Here is a 21906-nt window from a genome sequence, read left to right on the forward strand (position 1 = left end):
CGACAAGCGACATGGCCCAAAAAGTAGCGACAGCATACTAATAAAATCGCGACAAACAACAACCTTTATGGAAAAACTTAAATTCCGACAAGGACAAGCAATTTTCCTACAATTTAATTACCGACAGCGACATGAAGAGCGATAAAACAACGACACGGCACATTTTTAAATTTAGACAAGCGACACGGGAACCCCCCCTGGCAGGGCCTCCTAACTGCCCCTGGGTCTCCGAGGATGGACTCTACATTACCATACTGAATTATGATACAATGTAATTCATTATCCACAAACTGATCGGGCAACTGCATATGTACGCAGACAACAATAAATAGAGCTATTTCTTTGCATTAAATTTTTGCTCTCCCCTCACCTCGACTCTTTCCCACTCAACCTCGTTCCCACCGCCATCAAGCAGGAAACTCGAGGAAATGCCGCGCTCCATGCTTTTCCGCGCGATCCACGGGCGAGACATTCGTTCGAATGCGCAGAGTCTGGTGCTAAGCTTCCAAAGTAGTCAGCGGCCTGCATTGCGGTCCTTACAGCGTGGTGCAACAACATGGCGGCGAAGCGGTGATAATTTTTGTTACGCTTTTCGGGATGGAATAAATGTTTTTTTCCATAAAGATATCATGTGAAACACTAACGCGATGACAAGGAGAAAACTTTCCTGACTAACTTTGGTGTTCAAGTGCATTGCATGTAAGTATAACATCTTTCTTGCTTTGTTTTATATAAACTTATATAGCAAGAATTATTGTTTATTCCCCTCGTTCACTGTACATGTATACTCGAAAGCTTCCACATGATTATAAAATAGATCTAAATTGAGAAAGGTACCGGCATGTTGATATACGATGGGTGGCTATGCTCAAATCACGAATCCAGGTCAAATTAAACTGTATACCACATGTGTTGTTTCTTTAATCATACTATTCATGTAATATAATGCACTTGTATGTAAGTGTATTACGACATACATGAACATGCGTCCTCTCTCGCCTTACCTATTCATTTTCTGCGCGGAGATACTAGCACACAAATTACGAAGAACGGAAAACATCAAGGGGATCGAAATCTTTAACAGGGAGATTAAGTTAACTCAGTTTGCCGATGATACAACACTATTTTGCGCAGATTATCCCTTCTGTACAGAACGCACTTGCCCTGATACAAAACTTTGGAAAGTTATCAGGACTGTGTCTGAACCCAATAAAAGAAAAACGAAAGCAGTTTGGCTGGGGAAAGATAAAAATTGCAAAGCTAAACCCCTTAATTTAAACTGGACAAGTGATGCAATCCGAATCCTTGGAACCTACCACTCATATGATAAGAAAAAAAACTTGAAACCAACATTTTTGATCAAAGTACAAAAAATACAAACAGTATTTGATATGTGGCGCAGCAGGGATTTAACTATGTTTGGAAAAGCAGTGATTATAAAAGCACTTGGAATCAGTCCAATTGTGTATTCTATGTCCATGTTGGAAGCACCTAAGTCTGAACTTGAAAAAGTAAGTACCGTAAAGTTCCGTGTATAAGCCGCACCCCCAATTTGGAAGCTCAAATTTTGGAAAAAAATATACAGACAATAAAGTTTGAAGTTCAAGTGAAGTTCTATTGGTACATGTAAACAAACAAGGACAAACAATCACGGTTTCAAAACACTGGCACGGCAGTTGTTGCAATGTTTACTATAAATTAAGTCTTATGAAAGCAAAATTTCACTTGTCGTACCTCCTTTTTCGTTTAAGTTCACAATGTCTTGAACTTGGATGCTCTCTTGATATCATTATTTCGAGATTCACACTTCTAAACACTCCTGAAACACTTGTAATTCGTCCGAATCGTACGCGAATGATGAATGCTTAGTAGCCAAGCTTTGAAATGTGGAGTGGAGTCTGGGCATTAAAAACAATGGCGGCACTTTCTTCGGAAGAAACCGTTTTCAAGATTCTTGGAAACTGGAAGATATTTGCTTTTGGATTCCCATACAAACACTGTAATTTCTACCCCCTTTGCCTACTCGTCGAGATGTATCGAAAATTATGAGAAGGCCTATGCAGCCTCGCACACAGGCTTTGCTAAGTTAAAAACTATTGAATGATGTTTATGTGGTATGGACATAAACATAATTATTGGTCTTCTTCACCAATCTTGCTTGGTACTGAAACTAATTTTTTTTTTTTTTCTTCAGCAATAAACGTACATGTTTAACCATGTCTTGTGATTTGGAAGTATGTGACATTGAAGATGCAATAAGTAAAGATGACCTCACACCTAATGACCGCATCACGCCTCGGGGTGCTGTTCTTCCAAAGGCAAGAGTAAGATCCAAGAGGAATGTCGTGAATGAGTCACCAGTAGGTGACAGTGTTATCCCTGGCACACAGAAGATTTATGTCAGGACTTGGGGATGTTCCCATAATAACAGTGATGGTGAATATATGGCTGGACAACTGGCAGCCTTTGGTTATAAAATTACAGGTACAGTTGAACTTTAATCAAAATAAACTTACAATTACAAAGGTCCTAATCGAATGGGAGTGAGTGTCAATTATTAGGGACAGTAGTCTAAAGGCCGATCGATTTACATGGAATGATTTTGTCGCATGCGACAAGCTTACGACACGCCTACGAAAGTCGTAAGCGAGTTGTAGGTTTGATTTACACGACACAATTCGTGCCGTAGGCCTGTCGTAAGCATGTCGCATGCGACAAAATCGTACCGTGTAAATCGGCCTTAAGTAAGATGCTGTTAAGTTGTTTTCCATGTCTCACTGACCACTTGACTTAATCAGCTATTTCATAATTTGCCAATGATACATGCAGTGATCAGCTAAGACGACATTTACGTAAAGCTAAGACTTCCTACAGTGTAAATTGAATATTTTTCTCCTGGCTGAGGATACATGTACAGCTTATTTCTGTGACCATTTTCATGTGAATATTCGTAGACATTTGGAAACTTGTTGGCTTGTAAGATCAAGACATTTTTACACGTACAGGGGCTGTACATGTAAATGGTAGGAACATTGTATGTTCAGTTGAACAGTCATTGAATTATATTTAAAAACTACATGTCTTGACATTTTTGGCTTTCTCCTTGGAAAGTCCTTGAAACTTATCTTGCTTTGTTGATTTTGTCATTTTGTAGATGACTCAGAAGCAGCTGATCTGTGGCTTCTTAACAGCTGCACAGTAAAGAACCCTTCAGAAGATAACTTCAGAAATGCGATCAAAAGAGCACAAGAACTTGACAAACACCTTGTTGTAGCAGGCTGTGTACCCCAAGGGCAACCCAAACACCAGTCAATTAAGGGGATCAGTGTGATAGGGGTATGTACAAATTAATGTGCATGTACATGCATAAGAAGACTGAACATTGTATTTTGATCCCACAATTTGGGAAAGCAAGAGGCTTATTTTATAATACCATGTAGTTATGGTTAAAATCAGAAATTCAGCTGCCTTTGACTTTGTGGAAGGCACATTGAATATTGTGTACATGTATGTAATGGTCAGTGCATTGGACTTTAAATCGAGTGCTACAGAATTAAGCCCCGCTAAGGCTATTTCATTGTCTTCTTGGGCAAGACACTTTACTGTCACAGTGCCTCTCCACCCAAGAATGTAAAACTATAAATGCTTATAGTTATGGTTTGCAACCTGACAAAACTGTTGATAATTACATTGTACACGTACATATGTACATCGTCACTTGTTAATGTTATGGACTACCAGGGTTCTGCCTGGCCTTAATACAGATGTAAGTTACTGTATTGTGTTGATTGGCTCATAATAAAATGTGTGTTTACAAATTATTATCAACTTATAGTTTTCTGTGTATGTAGGTGCAGCAAATTGACAGAGTTGTGGAGGTTGTAGAGGAGACTTTAAAAGGTGAGGCTGGGTATTTTTTTATTGCACTTTTCAGTAACACAGGACTAATGATTACGTTTTTTGCTGCGGTCAATCATATTGCCACAACCAACGAACCTTGAAAAACAGAAACAAACAATTGAAAATGGGTCAAAAGCTACCAATCACACCCGACAAACTTGACCTTTTAAACCAGATGAGGTGAATATCTGTTTCCTGAGGGGTCCGCTTACATGCAGATGAATGACGTCAGCGATAACTGTAAACTGGTTTATGGGTTAATTGTGCAAAGTTTGCATGTTACTGTAAAGTGCAATTTGTGTTTAAATTACATTTAAGTTCAACACTAGCTTGATGTACCATTGTTGCACTTATTGCAGGCCACACAGTTCGACTTCTTGGTCAAAAAAAAGTTGGTGGGAAAAAAGCTGGCGGAGCTCCACTTGACCTGCCTAAAATTCGAAAAAATCCCCTGATAGAGATTATAGCTATAAACACTGGGTAAGTTTCAAAATAATGCACATCTATAATCCTTATTGTTGTAAACACAGATGATTTGCAATGCCTGTAATGTATCATTCAAAATGGAGAGGCATGACAGCTTTATTAGTTAGTGCACTGGACGAGCGCTACAGGCTTGAGCCCTGACTAAGGTCCTTGCATTGTGTTCTTGGGCAAGCCACTTTACTCTTAGCCTCCCACACAGTCGTTTTAGGGGCGATCGTGTTAAGGAGTGAAACTTGATCACCTCTAAAAATGGCTGCGTGTAAGGTTATTTTACTCTTGCAGTGCCTTTCTCTACACAGTTGGGTACTGGCACATTTAATGCTGGGGTAACTGTAACTTTGCAATGGACTAAGGGAAAGTACATGTAGTAGAATTGCTTCTGGTCACTTAAAGCTACCAGGCTGCTGGGTTTCAGAATTGCTGTATAAAACCAGAACAGTCCCTCTTTTTGCTCGTCTTTCGGCACCCTGCTTGCAGTCTAACATACAGCATATGTCATGTTATGAATGAGATGACATAAGGATGCATGTATGAAGATTGGTATGATTTTGAACTAATAATATGATGGTTTTATTGATTGAAATTTGGAAAGGTGTCTAAACCAGTGCACTTACTGCAAGACAAAGCATGCTCGAGGAGATCTGGGAAGTTATCCACCGGAAGAGATTGTAGCAAGGGCCAAACAAGCTTTTGAAGGTAAACAGTGGTCTATGATATCTATAATTGAAAAAATAACAACTTTCTTCATTCATACTAATGCACTTACAGTACCACCTAAAATCATATGCACATTGACGGCGGGTTTCACAAGGTGGACATGTGGGTGGTGCACAAGGTTTGCCCATCCGTCCACCTTGGGAGGAACGAATGGTGCACGAGATGAAACCGAGGCGAAACCAAGGAATCGCACATTCTCCAAAAGTGCATCTCTGTGCTTTTAATTGCCTTTGTTAGCTTTATTGTTGCTCAGCATTGTTAAGTATTAAACAACAGCACCCAAGAGATCTGATCGGTAACAATTATAACATAATATATTACAACCCTCCAAGTTAAGACCATTTTAGTTGCCATGGTGACTAGAATTTAGGATCTGGCGACTAAATTAAAAATGAAGTCGCCAGCCTGGCGACTAAAATTGAGAAGAAAGATTGAAAGCATGAGGTGATTTAGCGACTAAAATATTTCACTGGCGACCAAAGTTGAGCAGTCAGTGGCCAAATGGCTTCTAAGGAAAAAAATAAACTTGGAAGGTTGTATTATCATATTAAATTTTACATTAGCAGCACATATACTTTTACTTAAGCTCTGTCAAGGCCTTACTTTGTTTCCTTCTCCTGCCTATCTGGTGCCTCCAAAAGCTACATGTACCACACTTTCCCCCTTCCCGCCCCTAAAAAAGGGAAGAAGAAAAGAGAAAAGAAAAGAAAGGACAAAAAAGAAAACAAAAATAGTCCATGAATGTACTGGTACATTCCTTTTGTGCATGTAAACCCATACTATTACTGATGGTTAATATGCCCCTAATAGCTATTGTATCCTGGTTTTGCTTGTTCAGAGGGAGTTGTTGAGCTGTGGCTGACTAGTGAAGACACAGGAGCCTACGGCAGAGACATTGGAGTCACATTACCTGAGTTGCTATGGCAACTTGTAGAGGTGATCCCAGAAGGAGCCATGATGAGAATTGGAATGACAAACCCACCATACATTCTGGAACACTTGGAGGTTAGTGTCAGTACTAAAATCTCATGTGTGCATTGTTTATGTTTTTCTTCCCAGAAAGTATAGCGAGAACAGCTAAGCATGACACTTGAAACATAATGTATCCTTTTTATCTTTTTTAACAATTTTTTTAAAACTTAAATTTTTAAGTATTATTGATCAACAAAAGTAAATTGATCTGCTTTTTTATGCCAATAAATATTGATTAAATATTGCAATAGTTCTATGGTGTACATGTACATGTACACCCCATCATTTTAAAACTTTCTCAAATAATATAATTGTTATAATATTGCAGTCAATTAATTAATTTACGTAGACTTAGTTTGTACATGATGCGCGACTCAACAGCCAGTAAATGGTTTAATGTAGTTTCAGTGTTTGACTGTTTTTTTTTTTTTTCGTTAGGAAATGGCCAAAATACTGAACCATCCTCGGGTTTACAGTTTTCTACATGTTCCAGTACAGAGTGCATCAGACAATGTGCTTGGTGACATGAAAAGAGAATACTGTGCTGATGACTTTAGACATGTTGTGGACTTCCTAAAAGACAAGTTAGTGTTCACAGATGTTATATTGTGTACTTATTCCAAGTAAATATAAATCCAAGCTTAGTCAATTTACAGTGCGCACACTACTGCCAATGGGAGGAGCGGCAGCCTAATGTTTAGTGGGCCACACTCTGGATCAGGTGGTCTGAATTTAAGCCCTGGCCGGGGGCAAATTCTCAATGTATTGTGTACCTGGGCAAGACTCTTAACTCACGTGATGTGTATAAGTGGAAACTGACGAATTTATGAATGGGTGCATCCCAGTGATATAGACTGGCATCCCATCTACATGTCGAGAGAGAAGAAGACATACATGTACCCCTAGCTACTTAATGCTTCAGAACCTGAGAAGAGCTCCGGCCTGATGAGCCACTTGTCTTGACAGCAGGCTACGCTTTAATGCTAACTACAAAGTAAGAGAATTGCTCTTTTGCAAATACTTACTTACTTCATTTATATATATTTTAGGGTGCCAGGGGTCACCATAGCAACAGATGTAATCTGTGGCTTCCCTACAGAGACGTGGGAAGATTTTCAGGAGACAGTAGCACTGGTTGAGCAGTATAAATTCCCCAGCCTGTTTATCAATCAGTTCTACCCACGCCCAGGAACCCCTGCCGCAAGAATGAAGAGACTGCCCACAGAAGAGGTACGTGTAATACACTGCTTCAACTCCAGCGGAACCCCAATATAACGAAGTCCCAACATATTTTTTACGTCAATCAGACTTCTCCATTTTTAGTTATAACACTGTAACGGCAAGCATTCTCTACGTTACCTTGGGCCTAGATTATGAGGAAAACTATCCCCAGATGTTAGAACGGCAGAAACTTTGAATATTTTCAAAAATAAGATACATAAATGTGACATTAGCTTACTGCTCGATCATGACTGCAATTGCTGTTCCCTCTGCACATCATAATTAGAGAATCTTATCATTTTACAGTCAACTGTCGTTAAAGCGGACACGCTCGGGGCGTCGTTTAGTGTCCGTAATAGCGAGAGTCCGTTACAGCGGGAGTCATTTCCAGTCAAACCCTATTCGCCGGGGATCTGGATTTTGTCCGTAATAGCGAGTGTCCGCAATAGCGGGGTGTCCGCAAGGCGAGAGTTGACTGTATAAAGTTTTTTATCTATCTACAGACTGGAAATATGTGTTCGTTATAACGGGGGCTCGTTAAATTGGGTTTTGTTTCCATACATTTTACTGTAACTTTGGCCAGGCTCTGGAATATCGTTTGTTATTTTTGGACTTCGTCATAATGGGGCTCGTAACATCGACGTTCCATCGTATTTTTTTTATAAGCAATGCTGACTTGTTGTTTGTTTGGAAAAACCTTCAGGTTAAAAAGCGCACAAGGGAGATATCTAAAGTGTTTCACAGCTACTATCCTTATGACCACAAGGTAAATATTTCTCTTAGAGAAAATTACACGTCTTACGTAGTAAAATGTTGACGTAATAATGCTTTCATGTCATGTTCCTTTTGAAGGTTGGTGAGCGGCAAACAGTTCTTATAACAGAAGACGCGAAGGACCAAGCTCATTTCGTTGGCCATAACAAGTATTATGATCAAGTAAGTTATTTTCGTCCATATTTTGTTTGTTTGTTTATTTGTTTGTAAGCCTGCGTGGCCGGCGTTCGAAGGGGAGGGAGAAGAGGAGTTTTGGCGCAAAGAGACACATTTACATTTGGTCGTAAGAAAGCTATGTTTTTTTCATTTAGATCCATGGAAGTTATTAATGTAGACTACAAAATAGCAACGAAAGTTATAGCAAATAGACTAGCGAAAGTACTCCCAGATATCATAAGTCCAAATCAAACTGGGTATGTGAAGAACAGATATATCGGCGAAAATGTTAGACTTATTTCCGACGTTATCGACTACACTAAATTAAAAGGAACGCAAGGCGTCGCCCTGTTCCTCGACTTTAAGAAAGCCTTTGATTCGATTGAATGGGATTACATGTGCAAAGTGTTGGACGTTTTTAACTTTAAGGAAGACTTCAAAAGATGGGTTAAAGTCTTTTACATGGATATTTGAAGCTGCGTTACAAACAATGGTTTCGCATCCCCTTTTTTTAACCTCGAACGCGGGGTGAGGCAAGGATGCCCGTTGTCAGGCCTTTTGTTTGTGCTAGGAATTGAATTGCTCAATCTCGCAATCCAAACAAATAGCAACATCAATGGAATAAAGGTTGGAAATAATGAAATCAAAAACACCTTATATACAGATGATACTACCCTCCTCCTTAGGGACCTTGACTCTGTGCAAGAGTTACTGGTGACATTAGAAAAATTTAAAAGGTGCTCAGGTTTAGAACTGAACAAATCAAAAACAGAAGCCATGTGGTTAGGCTCTTGGACATGGAGGAAAGACACACCGTTTGGGTTTCGGTGGCCGGAAAATTCAGTATATGCCCTGGGTATTCACTTCTCCAACGACAGCACCACAAGTGATAGACTAAATTTCGAAAAGAAACTAGAAGAACTGAAGAAAATTCTTAACTCTTGGAGAAGAAGAAAACTAACCTTGCTTGGGAAAATTAACATTGTCAAAACATTGGGATTGTCCAAGTTAATCTACAACGCTTCGGTTCTAACATTGCCTGAAAACTTCTCCAAAAAGGTCGATAAGGTAACGTTCGACTTTATATGGGATAACAAACCACATAAGATAAAAAAGAACACTTTAATCGGAGACAAAAGCAATGGCGGTTTAAAAATGACAGAGTTCGACTCTATGAATAAAGCCCTGAAAGCTTCGTGGGTGAGAAGATTTAGTACCAATGTTGACGCGCCGTGGAAAATCATCCCAAATTACTCGACAGAACACTTAGGTGGTTTCAAGTTTCTACTATCTTGCAATTACAAAACCAATGAACTTACACTAAATAACACCCCTTCTTTTTATACAGAAATTCTCAATTGTTGGGAAATGATAAAAAAAATTCAAATTCGAAACAGATCAAGACAAAATGGATCCGTACGATGTCACAATTTGGAACAACTCCGACATAAAAATTGCAACAAAGCCGGTTTTTTACAAGTCGTGGTACGAGGCAGGTGTTTAAAACGTGAAACACCTCTTAGCTGATACCAGAGAAAAATTCCTATCGTATCACCAATTGTGACCTCTCACGCGAAAACGTACACTAAGGGCTTTATACCGAACGGGTAAAATACACGGCTACCGAAGGGGTAACGCACGGCTCACAAAACCTAAGGACAAATTTCACTAAATATTGCGGACTTCTTAGCGCACTCAAAAGCAAATGGAAAATCCCGCCAATCCAAAATCAGAGACAATCGCGACACCAAAGCTGGTATGACAGTGACGAAAATCTTTCCAACGCTGCTCTGCATAATATAATTGTTGAAAATAAATTCCAACCACCAACTAATGAAAACCGAATCATCAGCTATGGATTGGACGACTCTGATATGCAAACAATATACAACTGGCCTTTTTCTACAACTAAGAATACAAAGTTAATAATGTTCCAATTTAAGATTAATCACAATATTCTATATACGAAAGACAAACTTAAAAAAGCAAATCTTGCATCTGACGATTTATGCCATTTAGGGACGGTTCATTTTTTATGAGGTAGGGGGGGCTGGTGGGATTCGAGGGGGGCCATCCAAAAAAATTTGGCTTCAAAGGGGGGGCCAGCCAAAAAAATACGGTCAGTAAGGGGGGGTCACTAAAAATAATTATACTTTTAAGTGTTGTAAAGAGGCTTCTGTGAGAGTAAAAAAATCTTGCCAGAATGCCCAAAATGACGTTCCTGAGGTTCTGAAAATTCAAATTTTCCGGGGGAGCATGCCCCCGGACCCCCCTACTTTGTTATGTACCAAACGCCATTAACTCAACCCGACAGCATATTGGTTACTAATAGACGGCATCCACAATAAACCGTTGAGGCAATGCGAGCTATTTGGGGATGCGATTTTTGCACACTGATACATTCTTTAGTCACAAGGCTCGATATATTTTAATTTCAGTTCATTATTGTTTTTTCTTTTTCGTTAGGGGGGGGGGGGTCATCGAAAAAAAATTCGATTTCGAGGGGGGGGGGGCAGGTAAAAATTTTCGATGAAAAAGGGGGGCCATTATATATAACAATGACTATCTATCAAATTCCACCAGCCCCCCCTACCCCATAAAAAATGAACGGTCCCTTATGTAAAAAAGGAAGACATACAACCGAGCACATGCTTGTAAAATGTTCTCACGCAACCTTATTCTGGAGCGAATTTCTTGATTGGTGGTCAAAAACCACCAACGAAAATATTCACTTAACTGACGCCGCTCTTTTATATGGACCTGTTAACTCATTTAAACACCATCAATCGCTTAGCTTGGCTTTGTTAGTGGCAAAGTATTTTATCTACAAATGCAACTTGGTTGAAGATTCCTTGAATTTCTCACTATTTAAACTACAGTTTCGAGAAATCATAATGACGGAAAGATACATTGCAATTAAGAACAAAACTGTCAAGCCGTTTAATGACAAATGGCATTGCTTTATCGCGAAAAACTTTATCCCAGCAATCTTTGCCACTACCAACGTCTCCGAAATCTAGTCTAATATAGTAATAATTATAGTCATAATTCTTTTAAATAGTCCGGCGGCTTAGCTCGAAATTTTAGTTGAATTGTGCACTTTTTGATACAAGCATGAAACTTGGCACAATGAAAGTGGTCACCAACAGAAATTTCTTCAGATATAGTGCCAAGCCCGAAAAACACCGGTTTCCATGGAAACCTTAATTTATTAACCCTATTCAGACCGGGCTTTTTTGGATCTTTTTAGACCTCCGTAACTTCCAGAATATTTAAGCAATCACAATGAAACTAAGGGAATATATAGTATGTCCAAACACCTATCTTTTGGTATACGTCACGTGGGAAGATGACGTCACATCACGTGACAATTACATCATAATGTCAAAACATCCGCCATCTTGGATTTCGAATTTTTTCCAAAACGTCATAAAACCGCCCAAAATTACTGCAAAATACTCAAAATCAATAAAACTGTGCTTAAAAACCGTAAAAGGATGAAAATTATTGCATTAAAATTATTTTTCATTAATAGAAACACGAAAATTACAAAATTGGGAAAACATGCCTGTCAAAATGCCGTTGCCACGGTGACGTCAAGTTCCTGACACAACAACTTATCCTATCAAATTATTTCCAGATAAATTTTAGATAAATTCGCAAAGTTTGGTAGCGTTTGGTTGAATCTTAAAAAAGTTATAAGCGTTCAAAGTCAGCGCGGGCACTTTCCGCCCCTCCCGGTCTGGATAGGGTTAAAATCAATGACATTTCGTGAGATATTTGTTTGTCCTGGTTTATAGACAAATACTGTTATGCCAGGTAGTGATACCAAGTCGCACGTAAAAAATTTAGAATGAAGTGCTGTAATTTAGACTGTTCACAGCCCTATATTTTCTTATTTTTCTTCTGTTAGCGAACGGTTCACCGATCGCGAGAGACCTGGACGCTAGCGCAAAACGAAAGACGCGAGGGAGCAGAGGGCGGGTAACGAAAAATCTTTTCCCATGCAATAATTTCCTATTAAATTATTGGTATCAAACAGATGGTAAAAAATAACAATTGTAAGCCTAATTAAAAGCATTCATATCTGTATTTATGAATAAAAATCAACAATAAAAGGTTTATAAAAGTACAAGAAGAAATACTTCGTGGGGAAGGGGCAGGGGGGCCTCTCGGCTGAAAATTTCATTGCTGTTTACTAGCTGAAAATAGGAAATTGGCGTTGGCACTATATCAAGAATTGATTAGTATGCGAATGCTTGTAATCCTGCAAAGTTTGGTGCTTGTATCAAAAATCGCACAATTCAGGAGCTAAGCCGCCGGATTAAAATGCCACTTACCTATGTAGTTTTTTAATAGCGCCTAGCATTTATTTGTTTTTCCGTTTATTCCGATGTTATATTGTTTACATTTTGAATGCATTTGCATGTACTTATTTTTGCTTTTTGCTTTAGCTTTTATGTATATAGTTTTTCTTTTTTTTTTATTTATCACTTGTATTGTATGTTATGTTTGTTTATTCAATAAAACATTAAAAAAAAAATCCATGGAAGTTATTTCTTTGCAAACATTAAGTTTCATAGCGAGTATTTGTGACACAGCCCCTTTAATACCAATTCATTTCATAATTCAATTTAGTATATACAACATAAGTGAATAGTGCTTTTAGTGCGCGCTGATTGGTTAACTCGGAGGTGATTAGCAAAGTACTATTCACCTCCGAGCAGCTAAAGAGAAACAAACTGCCTTCGCGTGTCGCTTTTTTTTTTACAGAAAGTGATGCTTTGGTACGCTTGTTATTCAACTTGTGTGGTATATACTCACCTCAGTGTTGGCGAAGATGGTGGATATTTAATTGTTAATTTTTTTCCTTTCAATATCTCTAGGTCCTTATTCACAAGAGTGAAGGTGACCTCATGGGTAAAATGGTACAAGTAGAAATCACGTCGGCTGGAGAACACTTTCAAATGGCACGCGTCCTGCGTGATAGCGAGGCTCATTCACCCGGCCTGGTTGAGCCGCTACCAAAAGGCGTGGTCAGCGGCGTTCGAACTAAGCCCACGCGCGAAAGCACCGTTCAGTATCAACAAAGTCCTTGGAACCAGTGGACCAAAGCTGCAGTGGTTGTTCTACTCGCAGTTGTTGTAGTTGATGTTTTAAGACTTTTGTATTTATGGACCAGCCAGTGAAATTAATGTATTTTCAATGGATAGTTTGAATTGTTAACGTATGTCTTTTTAATGTAGCCTCATATGCAGACGTTCTTAGGGCTCGTCGCGCGTTTCTCCACACCCTAAGAACGTCTGCGTAGGAGGCTAGTTTTAATGCAATTAAAGAAAAAAAAAACACACACACACGTTTTATTCAGTCTAGCTTTTTTTATTTTTTTCCGATTAACGAAGTATTACGACCATTAGCAAGGTTCTAAACGAATTACTGATGTGGAAATAAGCTAACCTAGATTTTAATAGCAAAATTTGTTTCTTTGATTTATTTTGCTCGCTTGTTGTTTTTGTCGTTTGTTTCTTTGTTTGTTTATTTTTCTGTTGAACTTTATTTAAGATGGTTTTGTCACAGCCTTCAGAGTATCTTTTCTGATTTAAAAAGTTACTTCCAAACGAAGAACACCTCTAAGTGATAGTTATCAAAGGGAGAAAAACAATAAAGAAGAAATAATCAACCGAAAGTAAATAAGGATGGTATTTTTCCTCGTTACTTATAGAAGATAAGAGGAATTATAAAAGGCAAACAAGAAAATGGTCATTTTTTTTGCGCCCTCCGTGAAGAAGGTTTTTAATAATTTTCTTTTGTTAAAAAATCTTTTGTATTGTTGTATTGCAGTTTCAAATAAAGAAAGAAAAAAAAGAGAGATGCCGGGACCAGGATTCGAACCTGTGTTACTGCGGCCACAACGCAGTGTCCTAACCACTAGACGATCGCGGCTTGCGCCACCGAGGAGGCGACGAGAATTTTCGGGAATTTTTAGACTTAAAAACTGTAAATTGCGCAGCAGGTGTTGCACTGGTTTGTAGAGCTCACAGAACGTGGTCACCATTTCACATGCAAGAGATTATTCATGGTAAATCATAAAACGGCGGCGTATACTAACTAATACCGTTCTAACCACTAGCTGATGCTGTTGTCAGTAGCACCGAGTTAAACTCCTCTACTATACGTTTGTAAATAACCAATTCAACTGGGTTACCTTCTACCAGTTGGGATTTTTAATCTTTTCAAGGGTGCGTCCCGTCTCACCGATGTAAAGGGTAGGCCAGTGACGACAATAGATGCAGTAGATTAAGTTACTGGACTGGCAGCTAAAATGCTCGTAAAGAAGTCATTGGGATAGTCTGCGTACGTCGCAGACGTAATCTTACCTCGGCTAGTAACTTAACCAAGGATTAAAGGGACTATGTCACAGCGATTTCGCAGTTTTTGGTCCAAACTGTTCTGAAATAAGTGATAGGCAAATTTACCTATAAAAAACATTGTCTTTGAACATTTAACGAAAGATATAACCTTTGTCTGGGGATAGAAATAAAACTTCGGCTGTAAATGTCGATTTTTTTGAAGGCGCGCGGAAAAAACTTGAAAACGTTGGCTAACGTTTTCAAATTGTATCCATTTCCATCCGAGCCATCTGCAGCTAAACGCGCTTTTAATCAGTTTTAGTCCTCTAAAATAGCAATTGTTCATAAAAATGGATCATTTTTTTATGTTTCCTACGACACAAACATAAATTTTGGCTGTTAAGAAATCTGCTAAAATCCGTGACATAGTCCCTTTAACCAAGGGTTTAGTTTCGTCTGCGGCGCAGGCTATCATTAGGACCGTCTTGCATGCAGGCTTGTATATACGTTCAAGGGTTCACATAAAGGGAGTCGAAAACCCCGAAAACCTATTACCCATTACCCCAGCTTCCCTTTCCTTCGTCTTTGTTTCTCTAGGTTATAAGAATTACTTGACTCCTCATGATGGAATTAACGAGAACTGACACTTCTAATCCATTTGTTGAACGAATACTTCAACTCTCATACAAGGATAGCCATCTTGTGTTACGGGGTAAAATCGAACAAATCTTGCTCGTGCTGCACTAGCCAAGGAATGCTTAACGACGCTAGTTTCATCCCTGTTTGCTTGAAATATCTGTTGAGTTAGAGAGAAAAAAAGGTATGATAACTATAAAAATCTGGTTTACTGAAACAGCTTGTAATACCATGTGGATGCAGGTACACTGTCTCAGAGGTCTTTAGAGGTTCATGTATATATGAAAGCTCCCCGGGGTAGGTACTCTCCGGCCGAAAAATTGGATGTGGATGTGCGGCGCATCCTGAAACCCTTACCCTATTTCAGACCTGACCTTACCCAGTAACTGCTTTGGGTCTCCGCAACCCCCACCCCACCCGTGGAAAGCTAAAAAAAATTGAGGATTAGGGATTAACACTTCGTCAAGTTCAGTTCAAGTTTCATTTCCAGTTTCTGAGGAGGGTAAAGTTTAGCTTTACATTAGCTCTGAGAGATGATTTGCGGGTCAGGAATGATTCCAACAAGGTTTACGTTCTAGTAACTGGGAGAGATGGTTATAGAATATCAATTTTGAACAGTTCTGACAGATGTCAACTCGCGTCGCCAAATCCAAAATCAGTGAATATATTACATCCACTCGCTCCAGGTTAGTAACCCTTACTTAACTTAGGTTAACTGATCATGAATGAAGTTTGTTTTACCTTGTCTTGATTTTGTTCCTTATACGCGTTCCATTTTACTCCATCAGTCGAGAGGTAGAGCTTGTAGCTTCTGACATTCGAACCGTTTGCTTTTCCTTGCGTTGCTACTGCACAAATAAAGTGCACCATCCCCATGTCGACTTGTAAATAGTCTGTTCTGTCATTGCTAGTACCAGCGCACCATCCATCCCCTCCTCCTGTTCTTGTTCCATGAAGCCGGCCCAAGTACGGATAGTATGCAAGATAGTACGAGCTTGCAGTCATCTTGGCGTCTGGTATCTTGTTTGTGTCTGCCACTCCAACAGGACTGCAGGTAACTATACCTAAACAAACGTAAATCACAGTAGAACACTATTTCAGAGTATGTCTATAGCCTACAAATATTCACGAAAGCAAATCAGAATTCATTGACCTTTACTTTTATAATACATGCAACATCTTTAGCATGATTTAGCTGCTAACCCTGACACACCGGGAGAATCTGTTTCAGTAGGAGGTCGTTCTGACAGCCCGCAAAAGAATACGGTAAAAAACCGCACACGCATATACACCATTAAGTCAAACGACGAATTCTGTATTAAAATTCACCATTTAAATGTTGATTCTTCCTAATTTCATCTCAAATCACGTTGTGCTTGTATTGACATGATGTTCTCGGGACAGCATACCATGGATAGTTTTATCAAATATTGATTGATTGATTGATTGATTGATTGATTGATTGATTGATTGATTGATTGATTGATTGATGGATGGATGGATGGATGGATGGATGGATGGATGGATGGATGGATTGATTGATTGATTTGTAAAGAGATTTTCAGTGAAATCTAGTCATATTCCGTTTGTTTGAGCGTTTAGGTTTTAGGAAAGCCTCCTTAAGTGACCGCTAAATGTAGGGGAGAGCCCCAGGGAACAAAAGTTGACCGCTGAATAAACTTGACGCTAGCAGTAATGGACTGACGTAATATCTTTTCTCAGCTTGCAATAGATCGCTTAATTGAGGGTAACCGCTGAATACAGCGTTGACTTTATTACGAATCGTTCAGAGTTATCATACCGACCATACCTTTAACAACACTAAGCTGCACAGAGGAAGACGACGACACAGCCACCGACGTTGCCACGCACGTGTATGTACCGAAATCTTCATGTTTGGCTCGCCAAACATTCAATGTTCCATCGGCGCTGACCTCTGATCTCCCAAATGGCAGAACACCGTTTTTTCTAACCCAAGTTATTTTTGGCTTAGGTTCACCGATGGCTCTGCAACGGATGGTGATGTTTTGACCATGTTTGATGCGAATTTGTGAAGGAGGCCTTACGGTGAACACAGGAGCACCAACTACAATAAGATGAGTCACAGCCACGGCAACTCCAATCTTGTTGGCAGCCCTGCACTGGTAAAATCCAGAATCTTCTTTATGGGCGTTTGTAATTGACAGCTGTCCATTACCGTCGTATTTCATTCGAGGGTGTTTGTCAGGAACTAAAATTTTTGTCCAAACGATTTTGGCCGGTGGGAGACTGGTCACGTTGCATTTTGGAAGCGTGATTGTTCCACCAATGGCCACGTAGGACGGACCCGCAAAGAGAGAAATTTTGGGTGAGCCTAAAAAGGTAAATTAAATGAATTAAGACTCTGTTGCTTCTCAATTGTAAAAGCCCTTATGCATGTTTACGTCAGACTGCCTAGTTTCATACGGCCACCAAGCCTCGTTTTCGAAGTCCAAAATTTTATCACGAACGAATTCCAAAGCGAACGAAGCGTTCTCAGGCCTTCGTCACTTTTCGATATTACACTTCGAACTAGCTTGTTTATAATAGATCCTTTTATTGTATATATATTGTAATTTTTATATTTATAGTTTATATTTATACCTTAGCTTGTTTTTTACTCTGTAATTCAGTTATTAATACTGCAATGAGTGTCTATTAAACATTACATTATTATTATAAAGCAGCAAAGATATGAAAAGAATACCGACATGAAAACGCATGAAGAGGGTAGAGGATTGAGAAAAATTCGCGTAAACAAGGCTTGGCGGGCAATGTTTAGCATATGACGTTATCATGCATCAGACCTAGTTATTCCACAATTACCAGCTACCCTAAAAATGGATATTTCTAGATAAATCTTAAAAAATGTTAAGATTATACCATATTTTTTTTATTTGCCCAGGTCGGGATAGGATCTACTAGCATACCTTCTGTCACAGACCTATGATTATATATATCATGGCGTCCAACAGTGCAACGTTACTATAATTTCCTCTGACTTACTTTGAACAACAAGATTTGCGACCTTTCCATCGCTTCCCAGAAGATTACTCGCCAAGCATTTATACATCCCAGCATCCCCTGGGCGGACGTCATCTAACTGCAAGACACCATCAGCTGTTAATTTTGCTCTGTTGCTAGGTAACGATCCATTGACTCTGGACCAAGATACCTGGGGAGCGGGATTTCCAGTAGCAGAGCAGAAGAGAGCAGCAGTGTTGCTTTCGTTGACAGTCAGATGCGAAGGAGTTATTGTCACTTTTGGCGCTGAAATGGATTCACCTGGTTCACCTTTAATCCCTGGGATACCCGGTGGCCCGATATCTCCTTTAATTCCCTTTTCTCCTTGTACTCCTGGTGGTCCCATAATTCCTCGCTTACCACTTCTACCTGGCGGCCCCATGATTCCTCGGGAACCTTTTCTTCCTCTTCTTCCCGGAGGTCCCGGCATTCCTCGTGGGCAAACGTTGAAGCTTTCACTTCTTTGACACAACTTTTTGAAACTCGAGGTGACAACGTCTTCTAAAACTTCTTTCATGTTGGCTGAATAATTAAATGGCGGATTACTAGAAATGCTTCGGGTGATTCTATCGAGTTTTCTTCCGCTTTTAGCCTCCTTCTTCTCAGAATGTATCGGTGAATTTTCTAGACAGAAAATAAAGATACGCCTAGGTTACAGCCATTTCAAAGGGAATTTTAAAAGTAAAGAAATGCAGTGCAATTTTTGTGGATTGTAAAGACATAGACATAGACATAATTTATTTATACACGAAGAGCTTAGCAGCCGTAGCTCGTTAAAACGCTCCGTGAAATGAAAAAGGTAAAAAGCGTATATGTACAAAATTGCATTGCACGCAAATGATTGATAAGTGATTAAATTTAAAGGTTGTTTTCAGAGTTCTCTTGAAATAAATGTTTTCCAGTGGAATTTCAGACAAAGGTGTGAAAAACGTACACTCGTGTATTTTAATATATTAAATACATCGACAAGGGAAAAAATGAAATGCCTGGCATACTGACGTGCCAAAAATGGGACTGAGGCCCCGTCCACACTGACCCGGGTAAATCAGTTTGAAAACGGAGAAATTTGAAAACGCCGCGTAAAATGTTTTCCGTCCACATTAACCCGGGTAAATTTGAAAACGATACGCTTCATCAGTGAGTGAAAGTAAAAGTAAAGTCTTTATTTAACGAGGGTAGCACTAAAATAGCAAAAAATACTAACAAACCAGTGGCCCTCAAAAGTTATTTACAATAAAATATAAAAATACCCTATTTTACGCTCCAAGTCCAAACGCTCATTGGTGAGCGTTTTTGAAAAGCCCCGTTTTCGGTGGCCGAAAACGCCGTTTCAGTGTGGACGGTTGGCCTAACCGGAGAAAAAAAGATGCGTTTTCAAATTTACCCGGGTCAGTGTGGACGGGGCCTGAGGCTAGGGTTGGCGAGTGTACCATACATGGAGTCGTGGTGTCCATATTTGTGCTTTCATACTGAAACCATTCGAGCCATCCTCCCTCCGTCAAGATTAAAAGTAACGTCTAGCACTTAGTGAAGTGCTTCAAAGAAAACAAACACCCTAAACAGCAAAAGGGCGAGCATAGAAATTTGAACTTGGAGAATAATTTTCCCAGTTACCCCTTTCTGGTAGATTTTCTTGAAACCGACTTTTGTAAAACTTCTAATATGAAACGTGGGTAAAAAGTCTGTACCTTATTCTTACTAATTTTCGCGATTTTCGCGTTTTCAAAATAATCGCGAAATTAAATAATGTGTGTTCATTGTCATAATGTGACTTGCGCGATGCAGTCGTTGTGTCACCCACAAATGACCACTGCTCACCATTAGAGTTCTCAGTAGCTCAGTGGTTAGAGCGTCCGACTAGTGTACGGAAGGTCGTGGGTTCGAGTCCCATCTGTGAACTCAGAATTTTTTTCTGAGTTCTTTCTCTCCACACATCAATTCATTATTAGAAATTAAATACGCGCGAAAAAATCATTGTGCGAACTTCAAACACGCGAAAATTAATATCATATTTTAAAAGAAAATAATAATATAAGGAACTACAACTAACTACCCTTGAAAATATCGTTCCGTCTTGTTTTCGACTACCTCACTTCCTCTGATTACTGTTTCTTCAGCTTATAAATTGGCCAAGATATCTTAAAGCACAGTCACATAATAAGTTTCCGTTTGCAGACTCCTTGTAATAACATTGAGTTAGTGCTTTGTGTATTTCCAGTAGTTCCTTAGTCTTTGACGTCTGATCCAGAAAACACTAACAAAATCGCGAAATTTAATACACTTTTGCTCTAAGTTTCTCTTGCAATCGCGAAAATTTATTCTCACGAAATTTGGCTCCCGAATTTTCGCGAAATTAAGTACGCGCAAAAATGAGTAAGAATAAGGTAATTGTAGACAAAATCTTATAGCTGGAAAATAATGGAGTGAAAATAAAGAAACACCCTTTGGTAGCCAGAAGGATGAAAAGTGAAAGAGTGTGATCGAAATAGATAAAAAAAAATCCTGCAGAAAAACTAACGCGAAAAACAAATAATATGGAACAGTAGCCAATGGACCAATGAACAAAATTCATGCGAGCTGAAAATCCCCTGTTAATAACTTTTCTAATGAATGATCCGTCCTAAGCACAGACCGAAGAACGAATTAAAACCCTTAAACAAATTTGCGCTATTGGTTTATGTAAAAAAATTGTTGATTGTGTCACAGACGACTTTATCAATAGAATTGTCCCGTACCCTTCGCTGAGGTCAAACATTGTGACGATCGCGCCAGTTGGTGCGACATAAAAATCGACAAACTGAAGTCGTTTATTAAAACTTGGCCCTCCTCAATATATTGTTGTGAGTTGTAAAACATCAACGGCAAGTGCTTGGGTGCGCTTATGGTTTCATTTTGAAGCGCCGAGTAAACATGTAGAAATTGGGAAAGAAACAAGGAGGTCGCATTGTGTTGTGAGATATTTGGTTTCAATTCTTTGTTTGGAGGCCTCGAGTCAAACATTTTCTACCTCTTTAAACTTAGCAATATGATATGCAAAAATGCCGTACGATGGATTCAATAAATTAATAGAAAGGTATTTTAATGTTATAACAAATGGCTAAAGCACCGTACCTTTATTCGAAGTCTGTGCCATTCTGTGTTTCATCTGAGCAATGGCTTCCTCGACAGCTACCAACCTTTGATCGTGATCATTAAACTTCAGCTCGATTCTAATGAATCCAGCGGAGTAAAGAAGCAAACAAAACACACACAACACTGTGCCTGGGCTCAGTGAAGAACCACGATCTTTCAGAGACATTTGGTAAAAGCGATGCTCAAAATATTTCCCGAGAAAGAAGATGCGTTGAAACACATCAGATGATTATCTTCTGACACCAGACACTTTTTTTTTAATTATTATTGTTTTTTTTTTTTACTGGCGGGGCCGGGATACACTACTCCCTTGTTTCCATGCTCTCCTTCAGCGGCCTTTGTCAACAGAGCCTGGAACTAGGCTGGATATGATTCGAACCTGCCCGTGTTTCCTTGTGGCTTGAGGGGCCTGAAGGAGTAAAATGGGAATTGGGTTTGATTTTTGATTTTAACTGGGAAGATGGAATTTGGGTCTCTGGGACTGGGAATCACAAACAAATAAACAATAGAACTGGGACTG

General features: G+C 39.3%; 4 protein-coding genes across 4 annotated transcripts in view; 2 read left to right on the forward strand and 2 right to left on the reverse strand.

The window, feature by feature from the left end:
• The window catches only part of LOC144658319 (lactadherin-like), a 173307-nt gene that overhangs the window by 81058 nt on the left and 70343 nt on the right, over positions 1–21906 (forward strand). The window lies entirely within an intron of this gene.
• The window catches only part of LOC144656383 (uncharacterized), a 100051-nt gene that overhangs the window by 62239 nt on the left and 15906 nt on the right, over positions 1–21906 (reverse strand). The gene's annotated exons all lie outside the window — the stretch shown is intronic.
• Positions 555–13419, forward strand: LOC144658166 (threonylcarbamoyladenosine tRNA methylthiotransferase-like). Its single transcript, XM_078518519.1, has 12 exons — positions 555–699; positions 2195–2484; positions 3155–3336; positions 3852–3900; positions 4260–4380; positions 4979–5082; positions 5942–6108; positions 6514–6659; positions 7125–7305; positions 8000–8062; positions 8149–8232; positions 13113–13419. The coding sequence occupies exons 2-12, from the start codon at positions 2217–2219 to the stop codon at positions 13413–13415; spliced, it is 1668 nt and encodes a 555-aa protein (XP_078374645.1). The 5' UTR covers positions 555–699; positions 2195–2216; the 3' UTR covers positions 13416–13419.
• LOC144658157 (uncharacterized) lies at positions 15077–21593 on the reverse strand. Its single transcript, XM_078518512.1, has 5 exons — positions 21366–21593; positions 18237–18878; positions 17023–17565; positions 15954–16270; positions 15077–15372 (listed from the first exon to the last, which is right to left on the reverse strand). The coding sequence occupies exons 1-5, from the start codon at positions 21550–21552 to the stop codon at positions 15226–15228; spliced, it is 1836 nt and encodes a 611-aa protein (XP_078374638.1). The 5' UTR covers positions 21553–21593; the 3' UTR covers positions 15077–15225.

This window comes from Oculina patagonica, chromosome 6 (genome assembly GCF_052425735.1).
Source record: "Oculina patagonica isolate OP01 chromosome 6, crgOcupat, whole genome shotgun sequence".
Taxonomy (NCBI): domain Eukaryota; kingdom Metazoa; phylum Cnidaria; class Anthozoa; order Scleractinia; family Oculinidae; genus Oculina; species Oculina patagonica.